This window comes from Mesocricetus auratus, unplaced genomic scaffold, assembly GCF_017639785.1.
Source record: "Mesocricetus auratus isolate SY011 unplaced genomic scaffold, BCM_Maur_2.0 Super-Scaffold_4256, whole genome shotgun sequence".
Classification (NCBI taxonomy): Eukaryota; Metazoa; Chordata; class Mammalia; order Rodentia; family Cricetidae; genus Mesocricetus; species Mesocricetus auratus.
This window is the reverse complement of record NW_024429182.1, coordinates 7,949,728-7,963,397: the sequence shown is the minus strand read 5'-3', so window position 1 is coordinate 7,963,397 and position 13,670 is coordinate 7,949,728. Positions and strand designations below refer to the sequence as shown.

Sequence of the window (13,670 nt, the reverse complement as noted above, 5' to 3'; positions counted from 1 at the left end):
GCCGTGGCTGCCTCAGGGCTCGCCCCTGGCTAACACGGGAGCTGAGGGTGAGTGAGGGGCGTGGATAGCGGCCTCGCTGGTTGCCAATGGAAAAGGCTGTCGCCTTCGCCAGTGCCCCTTCACATGAGCAGGCGGTGACTCTTGAGTGGCTTTCCATCTCCTCATCAGCCTTGTGGCCAGCACTCTAGGTCGACTGTGACAGCTATCCAGCCTTTTTTCCACTAACCTTCCTTAGGCTTTATAATTTAAGCCATGGGATCAAAGCCATTTTCAGTGTATGGATATTTTCAGTCCTTAACCACATATCATGATTGCAGGCTGCACCGGCTTACCTGTCTGTCACTGGGTACAGTGGTAGACCACCACTTAATTTGGAGTTGACACGTTAAGGGCAGAACTTTAAGTTGAAAACTGCAAGTGGTAAAGGGGCCTTGGTGGCGCTTGCCTTTGATCCCGGCACTCGGGAGGCAGAGGCAGGCGGATCTCTGTGAGTTCGAGGCCAGCCTGGCCTACAGAGATAGCTCAGGACAGTTAGGGCAACACAGAGAAACCCTGTCTCTAAAAACCAAGAAATAAAGTGAACTTTTAAACTTACAATCTTTCTTTTCTCTCCCCCCCACCCCAGAGACACTCTCACAGTATAACTCTGCCGTCCTAGAGGCTGGATTTATAGGCTTGCGCCACCTGACCTGGCCGATAGCTTTACCTTTTTTTTTTTTTTTAATTTTCAACTAACAGGTGTTCTGAGTGAATGACGTTTATTTGTTTTTGAGACAGGTTCTCCCTATGTAATCCTGGCTGCCTGGAACTTGCTCTGGAGACCAGGCTGGCCTCCAACTCATAGAAATCTGCCTGCCTCTGCCTCCTTGGGTGCTGGGAGTAAAAGTGTGAGCCGCCCCACCTGGCAGAGTGAATTTCTTCCTAGTCTATCCAGTAATGTCCTTGGCTGGGGATGAAGGGCGGTTGTTGCCAATACGCAATGGGAAAATCCGTGTGACCCATCCCACAGCTGAAAAAGCACAAGCCCTTCTTTAAAGTCTAGAAACGTCCCTCTGCCCCCACTGTGGCTTGTGAACACTTTTGGGTCTCCCTGAATTTGACGAACATCTATTTCTTAAATGTTGTGCCAAGTGTAATATTTAAACGGGCCTGTGACCTCACTGGAAATACTGCTAATGAAGAAGGGGGGGGGGGGGGAGGAGGAGGAGCAGAGAGGAGGGGAGGGCATTAAAATGCAGCACAAAACCAGTAATGTTTTTGAGTGGGCAAGCGATCCATCTCAAGATGTATTTTTTGAAGTATCATAACATGACCACAAGGGGAGGGGCATTGCCTCTTCACCAAGAGGAGCAGGTGAACGTAATCAGAGGGAGACAGGTTGTGGATGGTTTTCCCAGCTCCCAGCTTCTAGAGCATGCAGCACTGCCCCATCTTGTCTCCCCCCCCCCCCCCCCCCAGAGTTCTCAGCTGGTGTGGCTTTGTGTCTCAGGGGACAAGTGGCAATATCTGGAGGCATTTTTGGTTGTCATGCCCAAGGAGTGATACCGTGCTACCGGCATCTAGTGGGTAAGGGCTAGGGATGCTGCTGGCATCGGACAAAGGGAACAGACCTGGGCTCCCAGGAGGAGCCATCAGGCCCAAAGTGCCAGTGATGCCACGGCTGTGACATCCCTTAGACGAAGGACTTGGAAAAGCGCGGAGGCTAAGAGCAGTGAGTGGCTGCTTTTCAGTGTGCTCTCTCTGCTGTTACTCTGTTTCTTTTTGGTTGTTTTGAGACAGGGTTTCTCTGTGTATCCCTGGCTGCTCTGGAACTGTCTCTGTAGACCAAGATGACCTTCTGAGTGCTGGGATTAAAGTCGTGGGCCACCACCCGTCCGGCTCTTCCTACTTTTTAAAGTTTCTGTTGTCAGTTACCTTTCAAGAGAGGGGAGCCTGGGAGGAGCAATCATCATCATAGCTTCCATCTACTGAGCACCTAGAATGTACCTAATGATGGAACTATTCCATTTAGCCTTCACGATGAAGCTTACTAAGTATGTATGTTTCCTGGGAACAAACTCCGTGTCTGTTTCCCTCAGTACCATGTAAGTAAAGTCTGGTTCAGTGCCTGGCACACTTTTGGCCTCAATGCCATGCATAAATGGATGAATTAAACCCATTTTTATACTGGGGCTGAGATCAGTATGATTCCAATGCCAAATCTTTGTGTCCTTTCTTTGTAGCACCAGAACAGGTTTTCTGTCAAAAAAAAAAAAAAAAAAAAACACTAATGAGACAAAAAGAAAAGAGGTTAGAAAACCGTTTTGTCAAGTGTCGCAGCCGATGGGGGGGGGTGATCAGGAGCGCATGGACGTTCTCTCTGGCTCTCATTAAATGATCTCATGGTTTTGCTTCTCATGTGCATCTGTGACTCAGGCCTTACAGATATGCTACTTTCCTCTGTTGGTGGTGAGGGAACCGGGACAGTGGAGTAGAAGGAGAAAGCGCTAGATAGAGGACAGATTCAGTTCAATAATGAACTCTCTAGGCCCTGAGCACCAGCTAAGACATGAGCCTCCCTGGGAGCGGACCCAAAACGCAACCAACTCTTTTTTTTCCTTAGAAGCAAAGTCAAAGTTCTTAAGTCTCTCCATCCTTGAACGAGAAAAACGAAAGCCAAGGAGAGACTACATCTCCCAGAGGACACCGCGGAGTGCTCCATGCGCAGGCGCACTGAGGCGACCCGTGTCCCTAGACTCCTGACGTGCGGTGGCGGGGGGGGGCTGGACTACATTTCCCAGGGGGCATCGGAAGGGGCGGGCGGAGGGGGCGGTCCTCGCCGCTGCGCGGGTCCCTCCCCCGTGCTCGCGCGGAGAAGTAAACAAACCGCGCGCGGGCTGCAGGCAGCGCGGCGGGCGCGGCGGGCACGGCTGGGGCGGCGGAGAGCGCGCCGAGCCGGGGCCGAGCTGGCCCGCCCGCCCGCCGCACATGTCCCGGGGCGTCGTGGGACTGTAGCCGTCTGTGGCGCCTCCTGTTGGCCGGGGGCGGGAACGCGGAGCCCATGGAGCGGGTGCGGATGATCAACGTGCAGCGCCTGCTGGAGGCCGCCGAGTTTTTGGAGCGCAGGGAGCGAGGTAACGGCTGGGCGCCGTCGCTTCGACAGCCGCCTCGGGCCCCGCGCGGGGGAGTGCTGCGCGGCTGGGGAGGGCAGGTGCGCGCGTGTGTGGAGGTGCGTGCACCGGCGAGAGAGGCACGCGCGTGTGGGAAGAAGTGTGCGTGCGTGTGTGGTGCGCGCGCGGGAGGGAGAGGGAGGGAGAACAGGCGCGCGCGCGCGCGCGGAAGTCCGCGCGGGCGGGTGGAGGGGTGGGCGCGCCGGGAAGGAGGTTCGCTCCGGAGTGCAGGTGAGGTCCCGGGTGGAGGCGTGCGAGGAGCGCGCGAGCGAGGGCCAGCAGGTGTGCATGAGAGCGTGCATGCGAGTGTGCATGAGTGCGTGCATGCGTGTGTGCATGCGAGCGTGCATGCGAGTGTACGGGAGCTTGGGCAGGGGAGAGGGGGCTCTAGGGGAGGACCTGTCACTCTGGGCTGGGGGAAGGACCCGAGAGAGAGCCGCTGCGCAGGGGCGGCGGCCGAGCGGACCCGAGGAGAGGGCGGAGGGCGCTGGACCCGGAGCTCTTGAAACTTGAGACGAGTGGGTGGGAGCTGGGGAGGTGTGGGTGCAGGAGGCGGGGCCTGTGCGAGCCCGGGGCGGAAAATGTCCCCTGCTGAGAGCTGCGGGTGGGACTGGAGGAACGCTGCGTTCCGCGTGCTGTGAGACGGGATTGCGTTGGAGGTGGAGAACGGTGGAGAGCCTGGGGTACTGGGGTGTGAAGAGCAGCTATGCGGTCGTCGAGAGAGAGGGGCTTCTGGCCAAGACTTTGCGATCCAAAGAGTTGAGGCACACAGTGCGGAGCCCTACAGAGGCACTGAAGAGGCGGGAGTCCTAAGAAGAGTGGTTTTGGTTGTTTGGTTTTTGTTATTGTTTTAAGGCAGGTAAAATCTTTTGGGGCTGCAAATTAGGGTTTTTAAAAAAGAATCCTTGGTGCTGGAGACATGGCGCAGTTGCTAAGAGACCTTGCTGTTGCAGTGGGTGCCGAGGTTCGGTTCCCAGCACCCAGGTTGGGCCATTCTCTGTAGCTCCAATTCCAGGAGATCCGTCCTGACTTTGGGCTTCCCAGAAAACACGCGTCCTTATGGTGCACATTAGACTCCTGCACACTTCGTAAAAATTACATCTTTTCTTTTTAAAAGAATTCTTGGATGAAAGGGTTTTGGAGAGGAGAGGAGGGAGGAATTTGATTTAGAAGCAGGATAGATGTGTCTCTTGGCTGTGGGTCGACGAGTAGAATTCCTCATGACAAGACCCTGCCCTCGACCTTGGACTGGGGATCTTGTGTGTCAGCCTCCTGGGATTAAGGGGGAGAACCGACCTTGGCTAAACACTAGGATTTTATCTTCTAATCAGAAAGAGTAGACACATTTTACTTTTTCTGCTTTCAAAAAAAGAAAGTGTTATCACAGGGATTTGCAAACCCCTGGGTATGGCTGTCTGTATTCTTCTTAGACCTTTTGTTTTCTTTCTGTCTTTAGAGTGCGAACATGGCTACGCCTCATCATTCCCCTCCATGCCGAGCCCCCGGCTACAGCATTCGAAGCCCCCACGGAGGTTGAGCCGGACCCAGAAACACAGCAGCGGGAGCAGCACTACCAGCACTGCCAACAGGTAGCGCCCCCCCCCCCCCCGGGGAGGTCGGGGAAGCAGGCCGGAGGGCACAAACTCAGGGCTACTGCTCTTGACCTGTTCTCGATCTAATACCAACTCAGAGCACTGCTGCCCCGGGGTTTTCTCTTTAAAAGTGAAATACAGAAACCGTACCCTGGCTTTTTGTGTGTGTGTGGGGAGTAGAATCTTAAAGAGGCAATTAAAATGTTACTGCTGGTGTTGTTCCAGTGTCCCCATCCTCAATTTAGAGGACAGTAAATTGAGACTAGGCCGTGCCCATGCTTGTAGCCACAAGCTAAGAGTAATCTTGGACCCGCTTTTTGTTTTTTGTTTTTTTCCAAGTTTCTGATAGTCCAAGAAGAATTTTTAAAAATCAGAAAGAGCCTTTAACAGGCCTCGCTAAAGAAATAAAAATATGTAGATATGTTAATGGGCCTAGTCTATTTGTTAAGGGGGGGAGGACCATGTGGTGGAACATCTGAATCTTATTTAATAGGAACTGGCTGGTAAGGAGAGTTTAAAGCTAAAACAAGGAAGATTCCTGTCTGTCTTCTCCAGAACAGGCTTGTCTGGAGGTTCTGAGACATAATTGACCTCCCCTTTTGCTTAGCATCTGGCTGACTCTTCAGTATTTCACTTCTAGAAAGCCAGTAAATCCCAAGGATTTATGTCGATAGCAGTTTTCAAGAAACCTTTCTTTAGAGAAGGGTATTTTTCCATTGATAGGAGGAAGTTAAATGAGACCTTTCTTTCTCATCCTGTAAACATTGTCTAGAGAATAAAAAGAATGATTCATTTGGCCTCCTAACTACAGATCCCTGCAGGCGGTGGGGAGCTCCAGCCAGGTGGCCCAGGTGGAGGTGGTTGACAGAGTAGCATCCAAGCTGTCAAGGCAGAAAACCCTAGGTTCCTAGGTTCCTGTAGCTAACAGTTGCAAGTCATGAGGTTGACTATTTCCATCCTGGATTTCAATATCCTCGAGACAAAACTGAATTTATTTTCCTCCCTTAATCACACCTTTAGAGCTTCGTGTTTTCTCAAGACTGATATTTTTTAAAGATTATTTTTTTTGTTATAAAAATAGCCTTATGTCTAATATGCTATATTTATTTGTGAATATATGTGATCTGTTATTGTGTTGCATGAGTATGTATACGCACATTTAAATATATAATATACATTTAGAATATATATCGGGCTGGAGAGATGGCTCAGTGGTTAAGAGCACTGGCTGCTCTTCCAGAGGACCAGGGTTCAAATCCCAGCACCCACATGGCAGCTCACAACTGTCTGTAATGAGATCTGATGCCCTCATCTGGTCTGCAGGCATGCATGCAGACAGAATGCTGTATACACGATAAATAAATAAATCTTTAAAAAATAAAATAAAAAATAGAGTACATATCTACTTGTCTTGGTAACTTTTCTGGTTACATGGTTAGGAACTGAGATGTATCCAGGAACTTATCTTTTAATCCATATGTAGATTTGTCATAGTTACTTTTCTACTCCTGTGCCAAGCACCACAACCAGGACAATTTACAGAAGAGTTTGTCGGGGGCTCCCTTACTGTTTCAGGGGGTGAGTCCATGACGGTCACAGTGGGGAGCCTGGCAGCAGGCAGGCAGTCATGGTACTGGAACAGTGACTGAGAACTTAACATCTAATGTGTAAGCACACGGTTGAGAGAGAGAGACAGAGCGACAGACAGACAGCCCGCCTGCCCCCCCTAACTGGCATGGTGTGGGCTTTTGAAACCTTCAGGCCTGCCCCCAGTGACACACCTCCTTCAATAAAGCCACACCTCCTAATCCTTCCCAAGCAGTTCCACCAACTGGTGACCAAGTGTTCAAATACTGTGTCTGTGGGGGCCGGTCCCATTCAGACCAACACTAGATTTAAACAGAACAGTAAAAGTGTTCAAACATCTGTGTCTGTGGGGGCCGTTCCCATTCAGACCAACACTAGGTTTAAACAGAACAGTAAAAGGATTTTGGACACTGGGCCTGGTTTCTGTCATATTGTATGTGTTTGGATCCCTGTCTTCTAGAAATCAGGTCTGTGAGCTCACTACGCTTCTCGTCTTTCCCTTACTGTTTGCGTGTGTAAAATAAGGTGTATTAGATACCAGGTCTGTCGTCCGTTCCCATCCCCCTCCCAGTGCTGATTGACAGTTTCAGGACCCGGTTACCGTAGGTAATTACATGTATCACTTCATCATTACACATGTGGCATTTTTACTAACAAATGACACCGGACTAACTTGGGGTTTTGACTAAGATTTTGATTCATCCTACTGTTATTAGGATTCTTTATTATATGGAGCGACTGTGTTAATTATTGTGTCTGAGCGTAACATGTCAGACACATTGCAAAGCTATAAGCATTTTAGGGTTCTGATAATATCCAAGAAAAATATATGTACCCTAGACCACTTAAAACTGAAAAAGGTTTTGTTTCATTTCGTTTTTCAGGGCAGGATTTCTCTGGGTGGCCCTGGCTGTCCTGGAACTCATTTTGTAGACCAGGCTTACTTCAAATTCACAGAGATCCGTCTGCCTCTCCCTCCCTAGGGCTGGGACTAAATAACGAGCAAACAAGAAAAAGAAATTGATTTTAGAGTATATTGTCTTAAGGTAGGTTCCGGCCTATGTAGGTTAGGTGGAGGCCTGTGATGGATAACTAGTTTATTAAAGCAAAACACTATAAATTATTTATTCTTAGCCATTTATATAAATTTTCTGCTCCATGGAAATAAGGGAGCTGAATATAAATGTCTAATACCACATATTTTGGAGATGGTCTGTTTGTCAGGGGGTAGGTACTATAAGCTTCTTGCCATCTTCAAGCTTACCATTAGTTCGAATAGACCTTTATTCATACTGGTTACATAAAACAGAAAGATGACGTGTAGAAATTTCAGTTTATTTATCACCTCAAATGGGAGAGCACAGCATGTATGAAACTATTTCCTGATCAGTTATCTGTGTAAAAGTTGTTCCTTTTTATATCTTAAACATTGGTGAGATTTTTGTTTTTTATTGTGTGTTTGGCACTGGGGATCGAACCCATCACTTTGCGAGTGCTGGCTAAGTACCCTGCCCTTGAGCTGTACCCCCCCAGCCCAGCACTGATGTTTTATGTTGTTCCTTACCGTATGCTGGTATTGTTTTCTGATATTGTAGTATCTTTTTTTTTTTTTTTTTTTGGTTTTTCGAGACAGGGTTTCTCTGTGGCTTTGGAGGCTGTCCTGGAACTAGCTCTTGTAGACCAGGCTGGCCTCGAACTCACAGAGATCCGCCTGCCTCTGCCTCCCAAGTGCTGGGATTAAAGGCGTGCGCCACCAACGCCCGGCTGATATTGTAGTATCTTAAAGATACAGTGACTGCCTCCCCCTCCCCTGTAATGTTCTTAGGTATACTGTGATATTTCTGATACAAAATGTTATTCTATACATTTATGTTTGGAGTTACTTGACTCATAACATAAATTCCCTCTTCCCCCCTAAGTCTTAAAATCATATTTTTGCAGAATTACAAAGGAAAGAAAACAAATGATACAATGTGATGTTATAAATATGTACCTTGCAAATGCTAGTAATTTTATCTGGCAGTTGGGAGGTAGGACCTGTAATGTATAATTATTTTTTAACTGCACGCTTGATTTTACTGTAATCTTGGCCATACCTTTTTGGCGCAGGTCTTACAGTTGAACTTGTAAGATATTACTGACTGCCGTTAGAGAAATTGTTGCAATAGACTTCCGTCTCCTTGGGAACAGCAAAGCTCGGCATCTCAGCCTTGCTGTTTTGTGTCACAACTGAGAAAAATCTCAAGATTTGTATCTTTAAAACTCTACTAAATGAGCCACGGCTTTAGTGTCTGCCTGGTTTATTCTTGGGTATTTCTCGAATACGTCTTCTATTCTCTGACTCTTGAACTCTCCTACTCTCAGCCATAGTCCTAACTGAACAAGTGTTCTTGCAACTGCAACCCTCATGAATTACGTTGTCCGGCTTTCTTCCAACGCCTTTAGCATTCCATGTTTCCTTCTACTCCAGGGTCTCCTAGGTGCTCTCTTCCCTGTTGGCAGTCATTTCTCTTCCCTCCTTGCCAGATTATCTCTGTCCACTAACAGTTTTCCTTCAGTGGATTCCCTCAGGGAACCCTTCTTCACCTGCTGTAGCAGACGAGGTCTCTTTGAGAGGGGATGTCACTTTGTGTCAGCTGACATCAAACCTGCTTTGGGAGCAAGGCTGTGCTTGAACCCCCGATTCTCCTGCCTCTGTCTCTCCCAGTGCGGAGATTACAGGCATGGACCAGCACGCTCGGCAGCAGAGCAGATCTTTATATAGTTCATAGCACCCCTGTTTTCTTTTATAATACCCACTATACTTGTAGAAATAGCATCATCTAATGGTTTCTAATATCTGTGGCCTGTTCGTTGGGCTAGAACATTCTGTAAGGACAGGGTCTGAGTGTCTTCTGCTGTTTTCTTTTTCCTCCTATGTGAAATGAGGTCTCATGTAACCCAGGATGGCCTCGGATTTCTGATATTCCTGCCTGCACCTCCCACGTGCTGCTGAGATTATAGGTGTGCACTATTTGTCTGAATGTTTATCTCTGCTGTTTATCAACAGTGTTCTGTACATAATAGGTGTCACTCAAAGTATGGAAGGTTGTTAAGCTCCAGGTGGACAGCTTGAAAGGAAACTCAGTATTTTTTGTGCCAAGTACCATATTAGACTGGAAGGAAAAGCAATTTGAGAGAATGGGACTCCTGCTATGGCAGATTCTTTTGTGTTTGTGTTGTCAGAAATGTTCAGGACAATGCATTTAGAAAGGTAAACAGTCTGTAGTATGTGAGGATAAAAAGTCTTCACATTTGAAACAGGCGTGTTGTTCTTCTAAACACGTGTGCTATTGTAGACCACAGAGTGTTGCATATAATTTTAAAGAACATTCAATCATTGTCATCCTGTGTCATGAAAAATGCTACCAGAAAAACTGTCAATATTGGCAGAAATGTTGGTGTGAACCCGTGACACATACATGGTCATTGCCTTGTCACTGTTCTGGGCTGAGCCAGAAAGAAGTCTTTTTTAGCCAGTTCCCCCTTGAACCTCAAGTTGATGTATGATCTCTTTATTATCATGTGGATATTCGAGAATGCCAAGACATCAGTAGTATTCCAGCTGCAGTTGCTAGCATAAAGGTTTTCTTGTTCTTATAAGGTTTGGCTTAATATTTTTTTGTTTATCTTAATTTAGAAGGAATGATTGCATTTCCTATTTTCAATTTTATCTCTCTTCTCCTTGTCTTCAAGAGTTTGTAGTGGGCTTTTTGGTTTGTTTTGTTTTGGTTTTTTGAGACAGAGTTTCTCTGTGTAACAACCTTACCTGTCCTGAAACTCACTTTGTAGACCAGGCTGGCCTTGAACTCACAGAGATCCACCTCTGCCTCCTGAGTGCTGGGATTAAAGGTGGGTGCCATTATATCCAGTACTTTTTTTTTCTAAAGATTATTTTAATGTGTATTTTTTAAAATGCCGGTGTTTTGCCTGCTTGTATGTCTGTGCACCACACGTGTGCAGTGTCTGTGGAGGCCGGATGAAGCTGTTGGATCCCCTGAAACTGGAGTTAACAACAGAGTGAGCCACCTTGTGGGCCAGCACTATTTTAAAGGATAATTATAGAGGAGTTTTGTCAGTTGTAGTAACTTGAATGTCTTATCTTTAAGAATGCACCTGATATTGATAATTGCATGGAGGCTTATTTTTATGAAAATTCTTTTACAGTTTTTACACATTTCATATTAAAAAACAGTTTCTGGGTCTTTGTGCTGTAGAAAACTCAAACGTTTTAGGGCAAAAGGCAGATTATTGGCAGTTATTTCTTAGTGATGCTAACCATTGTCTTCAGTGCTTTCTGCACATCGAGTAACAAACAGACTCTGTGAAATATGCTTTGTGATACTGTCTTCCACCAAGACAGACTTAAATGATAGATTCTCAAGAATTGTGTGCCTCACAGCAGATGAACTCAAGATTTCCACTGAGTGCTTCACTTAGGCCCAAGTTTGCTCTTAGGTTTCGAAGACTTGAAAGTTTTTGTGAGTCAGCAGACAACTGCTTCTCCCTGTTTAAAGAGGTAACTTCTTTTTGTCCAAATGTGACATGGAAGATCACATCTTAAAAATGTAGCTCTAGGTTTTATCTGATCCAGTTCCCTGCTTTAAATCCATGTGGCCAAGAGATGCTGTAGGTGACTTCCTTAAGACTTAGGAAGGGCCCAGGAAGTGATTCGTGTTAATGATGCAGAGCAGCGCCTCCCCTAGACATTGCGCAATATCAAGGAAAAAGCCCAGTGCCTGCTTTAGTGACTTCTTTCTTGAGGTCCATAGATTCCCCAGGATTACAAGCTGTTACCGTGGCTCTAGGTTTCCCTTCAGAACTTGAAGGTGAGACCTGGCTACTGAAGGCACCACAGACTTGAGATGTAGGTCTGACCGGCTGTGAATCTTGAGAACTACAGTAATGGCTGGCCTAATGCGACACACCCACCTGCAGAGTAGCACACAGATGTTACCGAAGTATCCTAACCCCTTTTTCATTGAGATTAAAGCTCACTCCACAGAATAGAGAGCATGCCTGTGCTGCGTCTGGGTATGTCATAGACCCTAGGACAGAACCTGGTGTTATTATTCTGCTAAACATTAAACTGCCCTCTAAGATTAATTCATCTTCCAACCACCATCAAGGACGCTTCTTTTTATAGTAGATGGCAATTAACATAGAGACCCGCAACTGGCTGATAGACTGAGAGTAAAGAGATTGGAGTTCTCAGCTCCAAATGGGACAGTTGTATCATAATGTCTTTTCCTCCCGAGGCTCGGGAGCTATCCCAGGAGGGTGGTGGGAAGAAAGATTTTTCAGATCCAGAGGTAGTGGACACTTGTAGGAAAGTATCACATGAATTCCCACCTGCTGGGGATGCATACTCGGGGCCTGCACAGGATCAAGCCAGCAAAATCCCAGCCTGGATGGAGGAGGGCATGGCGAAGCCCTACACCTCTCTTGAGGAGGCATTGGCGACCGAGGCCTGCTAGGGGAGGAAGTCAGTTTTCTTCAGGGATTCTGGCTCCGAGGGGCCACTGATATGCTGGTAGGTGGACCCATACCCTAGCAGTAAATGGGTTTAGTGGTCATACAGTTTAGAAATAAAAGCACAGAGGATTGTGAACGGAAAGGGAAGGGATATCAGTGAGGTTGGGGAGGAGGTGATGGAGGTGGATTTGATCAGAACGCACGTATGCATGCATCAGTGTTAAAACCTTCAGTAGCAAGCTAGGTTTCAAGACGTGTCCACCATTGTAACCTAGTAGGGTGGGCTGCGGTCTGAGGAAAACTCTCCTCGCCTTGGTTTTGTCACCTTCGATTTTGGTACACCTCTTTGTTGTTTTCATCTGGTGAGGGTTAATTTTCCAGATACTAATCTAACCAAAGAGATTTGACAGTATGACTGACAAACCGTATTCCCAGATACCATTTTCAGTTTGTTAGGAGCTAATTAATCTAAGCATGCGTTGCAGAGTGTCTCTCTCCTGTCTCTTGTTTTTTATTTTGATTTCCCATTGCCCTAGTTGGCTTTCTGTTGCTGTGGTGAAACACCACGGCCAAAAGCAGCATGGAAACTTAGAAGTTGTAGTCCAGGATCAGAAGTCAAGAGAGGAGCCTGGATGCAGGCTCTGGAGCGGAGGCCGTGGAGGTGCACGGCTTACTGGCCTGCTCAGCCCACTTTCCTGTACAGCCCTGGATGGCCTGCCCCTAGTTACAGCAGGCTGGGCCCTTCCACATCACTCATGGGTCAACAAAATCTGCCTGAAATCTCAACTGAAGTTCCCTCTTCCCAAAGGCCCCAGTCTGTGTCACGTTGGGGGGAAGAAAAAAGACTAACCAGAACATCTACATTTAAAAGTGTTGCCACAGGGCCGGGCAGCAGTGGCGCACACCTTTAATACCGGTACTTGGGAGGCAGAAACAGGTGACTCTCTTTGAGTTTGAGGCCAGCCTGGTCTACAGAGCAAGTTCTGGGACAGCCAGGGCTACACAGAGAAACCTTGTTTCAAAAAAGACATAAAACAAAAAAGTATTGGCACATCCTTCCCTGGCATATGGAAGTGTGTTTGTGTATACATAGACACTAATTTCTAGTCTCATGAAACTTAGTGTCTGATGAAAGAAATACCCATGTGACTCTATTACTTCAAAATGTGATGGGCTTCGTCTGGGAAGTCTGTTTGTTCCCCGAGGGAGAGCTTTGTGGCACTGAACCTATTATAGCCTTACTCTTGCTTAATCCCGAATATAAAAACCTTGCTCTCTTTAAAGTTTTCGTTCAAGGACATGGTGTGTGTTGAGTTCCTTTCCCTCTACCTCCCCACTCTCCCTTTGCTTCCGTCCTACCCCCCACCCCCGCCACCATTAGTACCCTGTGTTTTCCTAGACAGTTTCCCGTGTACTCATGTCATACCTAATGACTTTATGCATATGTGCGTATATATGTGTATACACATATACAATGTCTAGCAACTACACAAAGGAAAACATACTTGTTTTTCTGAAAGTAATCAGTTAATATATCTAGTGCTGCTTCCATTTTCCTGTAAGAATTTTTGTTTTCCTTTGTGACTGAAAAAGTCCTGTTGTTTAAACATTTTTTCATGTTTATGTATCTGTGATGTCTTTTTTTGTTTGTTTGTTTGTTTGTTTGTTTTTTTCAGGACAGGGTTTCTCTATTGTTTTAGAGGCTGTCCTGGAACTCACTCTGTAGACCAGGCTGTCCTGGAACTCACAGAGATCCGCCTGTCTCTGCCTCCCGAGTGCGGGGATTAAAGGCGTGCGCCACCAACACCCAGCTTTCTGTGACATCTTA

The 13,670-nt window shown here is 47.0% G+C and overlaps 1 protein-coding gene across 5 annotated transcripts in view; it reads left to right on the top strand.

The window, feature by feature from the left end:
• Mxi1 (MAX interactor 1, dimerization protein) overlaps positions 1–13,670 on the top strand; it is a 65,394-nt gene that overhangs the window by 16,145 nt on the left and 35,579 nt on the right. For 2 of the 5 annotated variants that reach the window (XM_040742974.1, XM_005063464.4), the window contains exon 2: positions 4,606–4,738. In XM_040742974.1, coding sequence (XP_040598908.1) covers positions 4,606–4,738 — 133 coding nt within the window. Of the gene's footprint in view, positions 1–2,906; positions 3,114–3,328; positions 3,381–3,843; positions 4,005–4,605; positions 4,739–13,670 lie in introns of those variants that run through there. The other 3 variants (XM_040742980.1, XM_040742987.1, XM_040742983.1) reach the window with 3 other exon arrangements.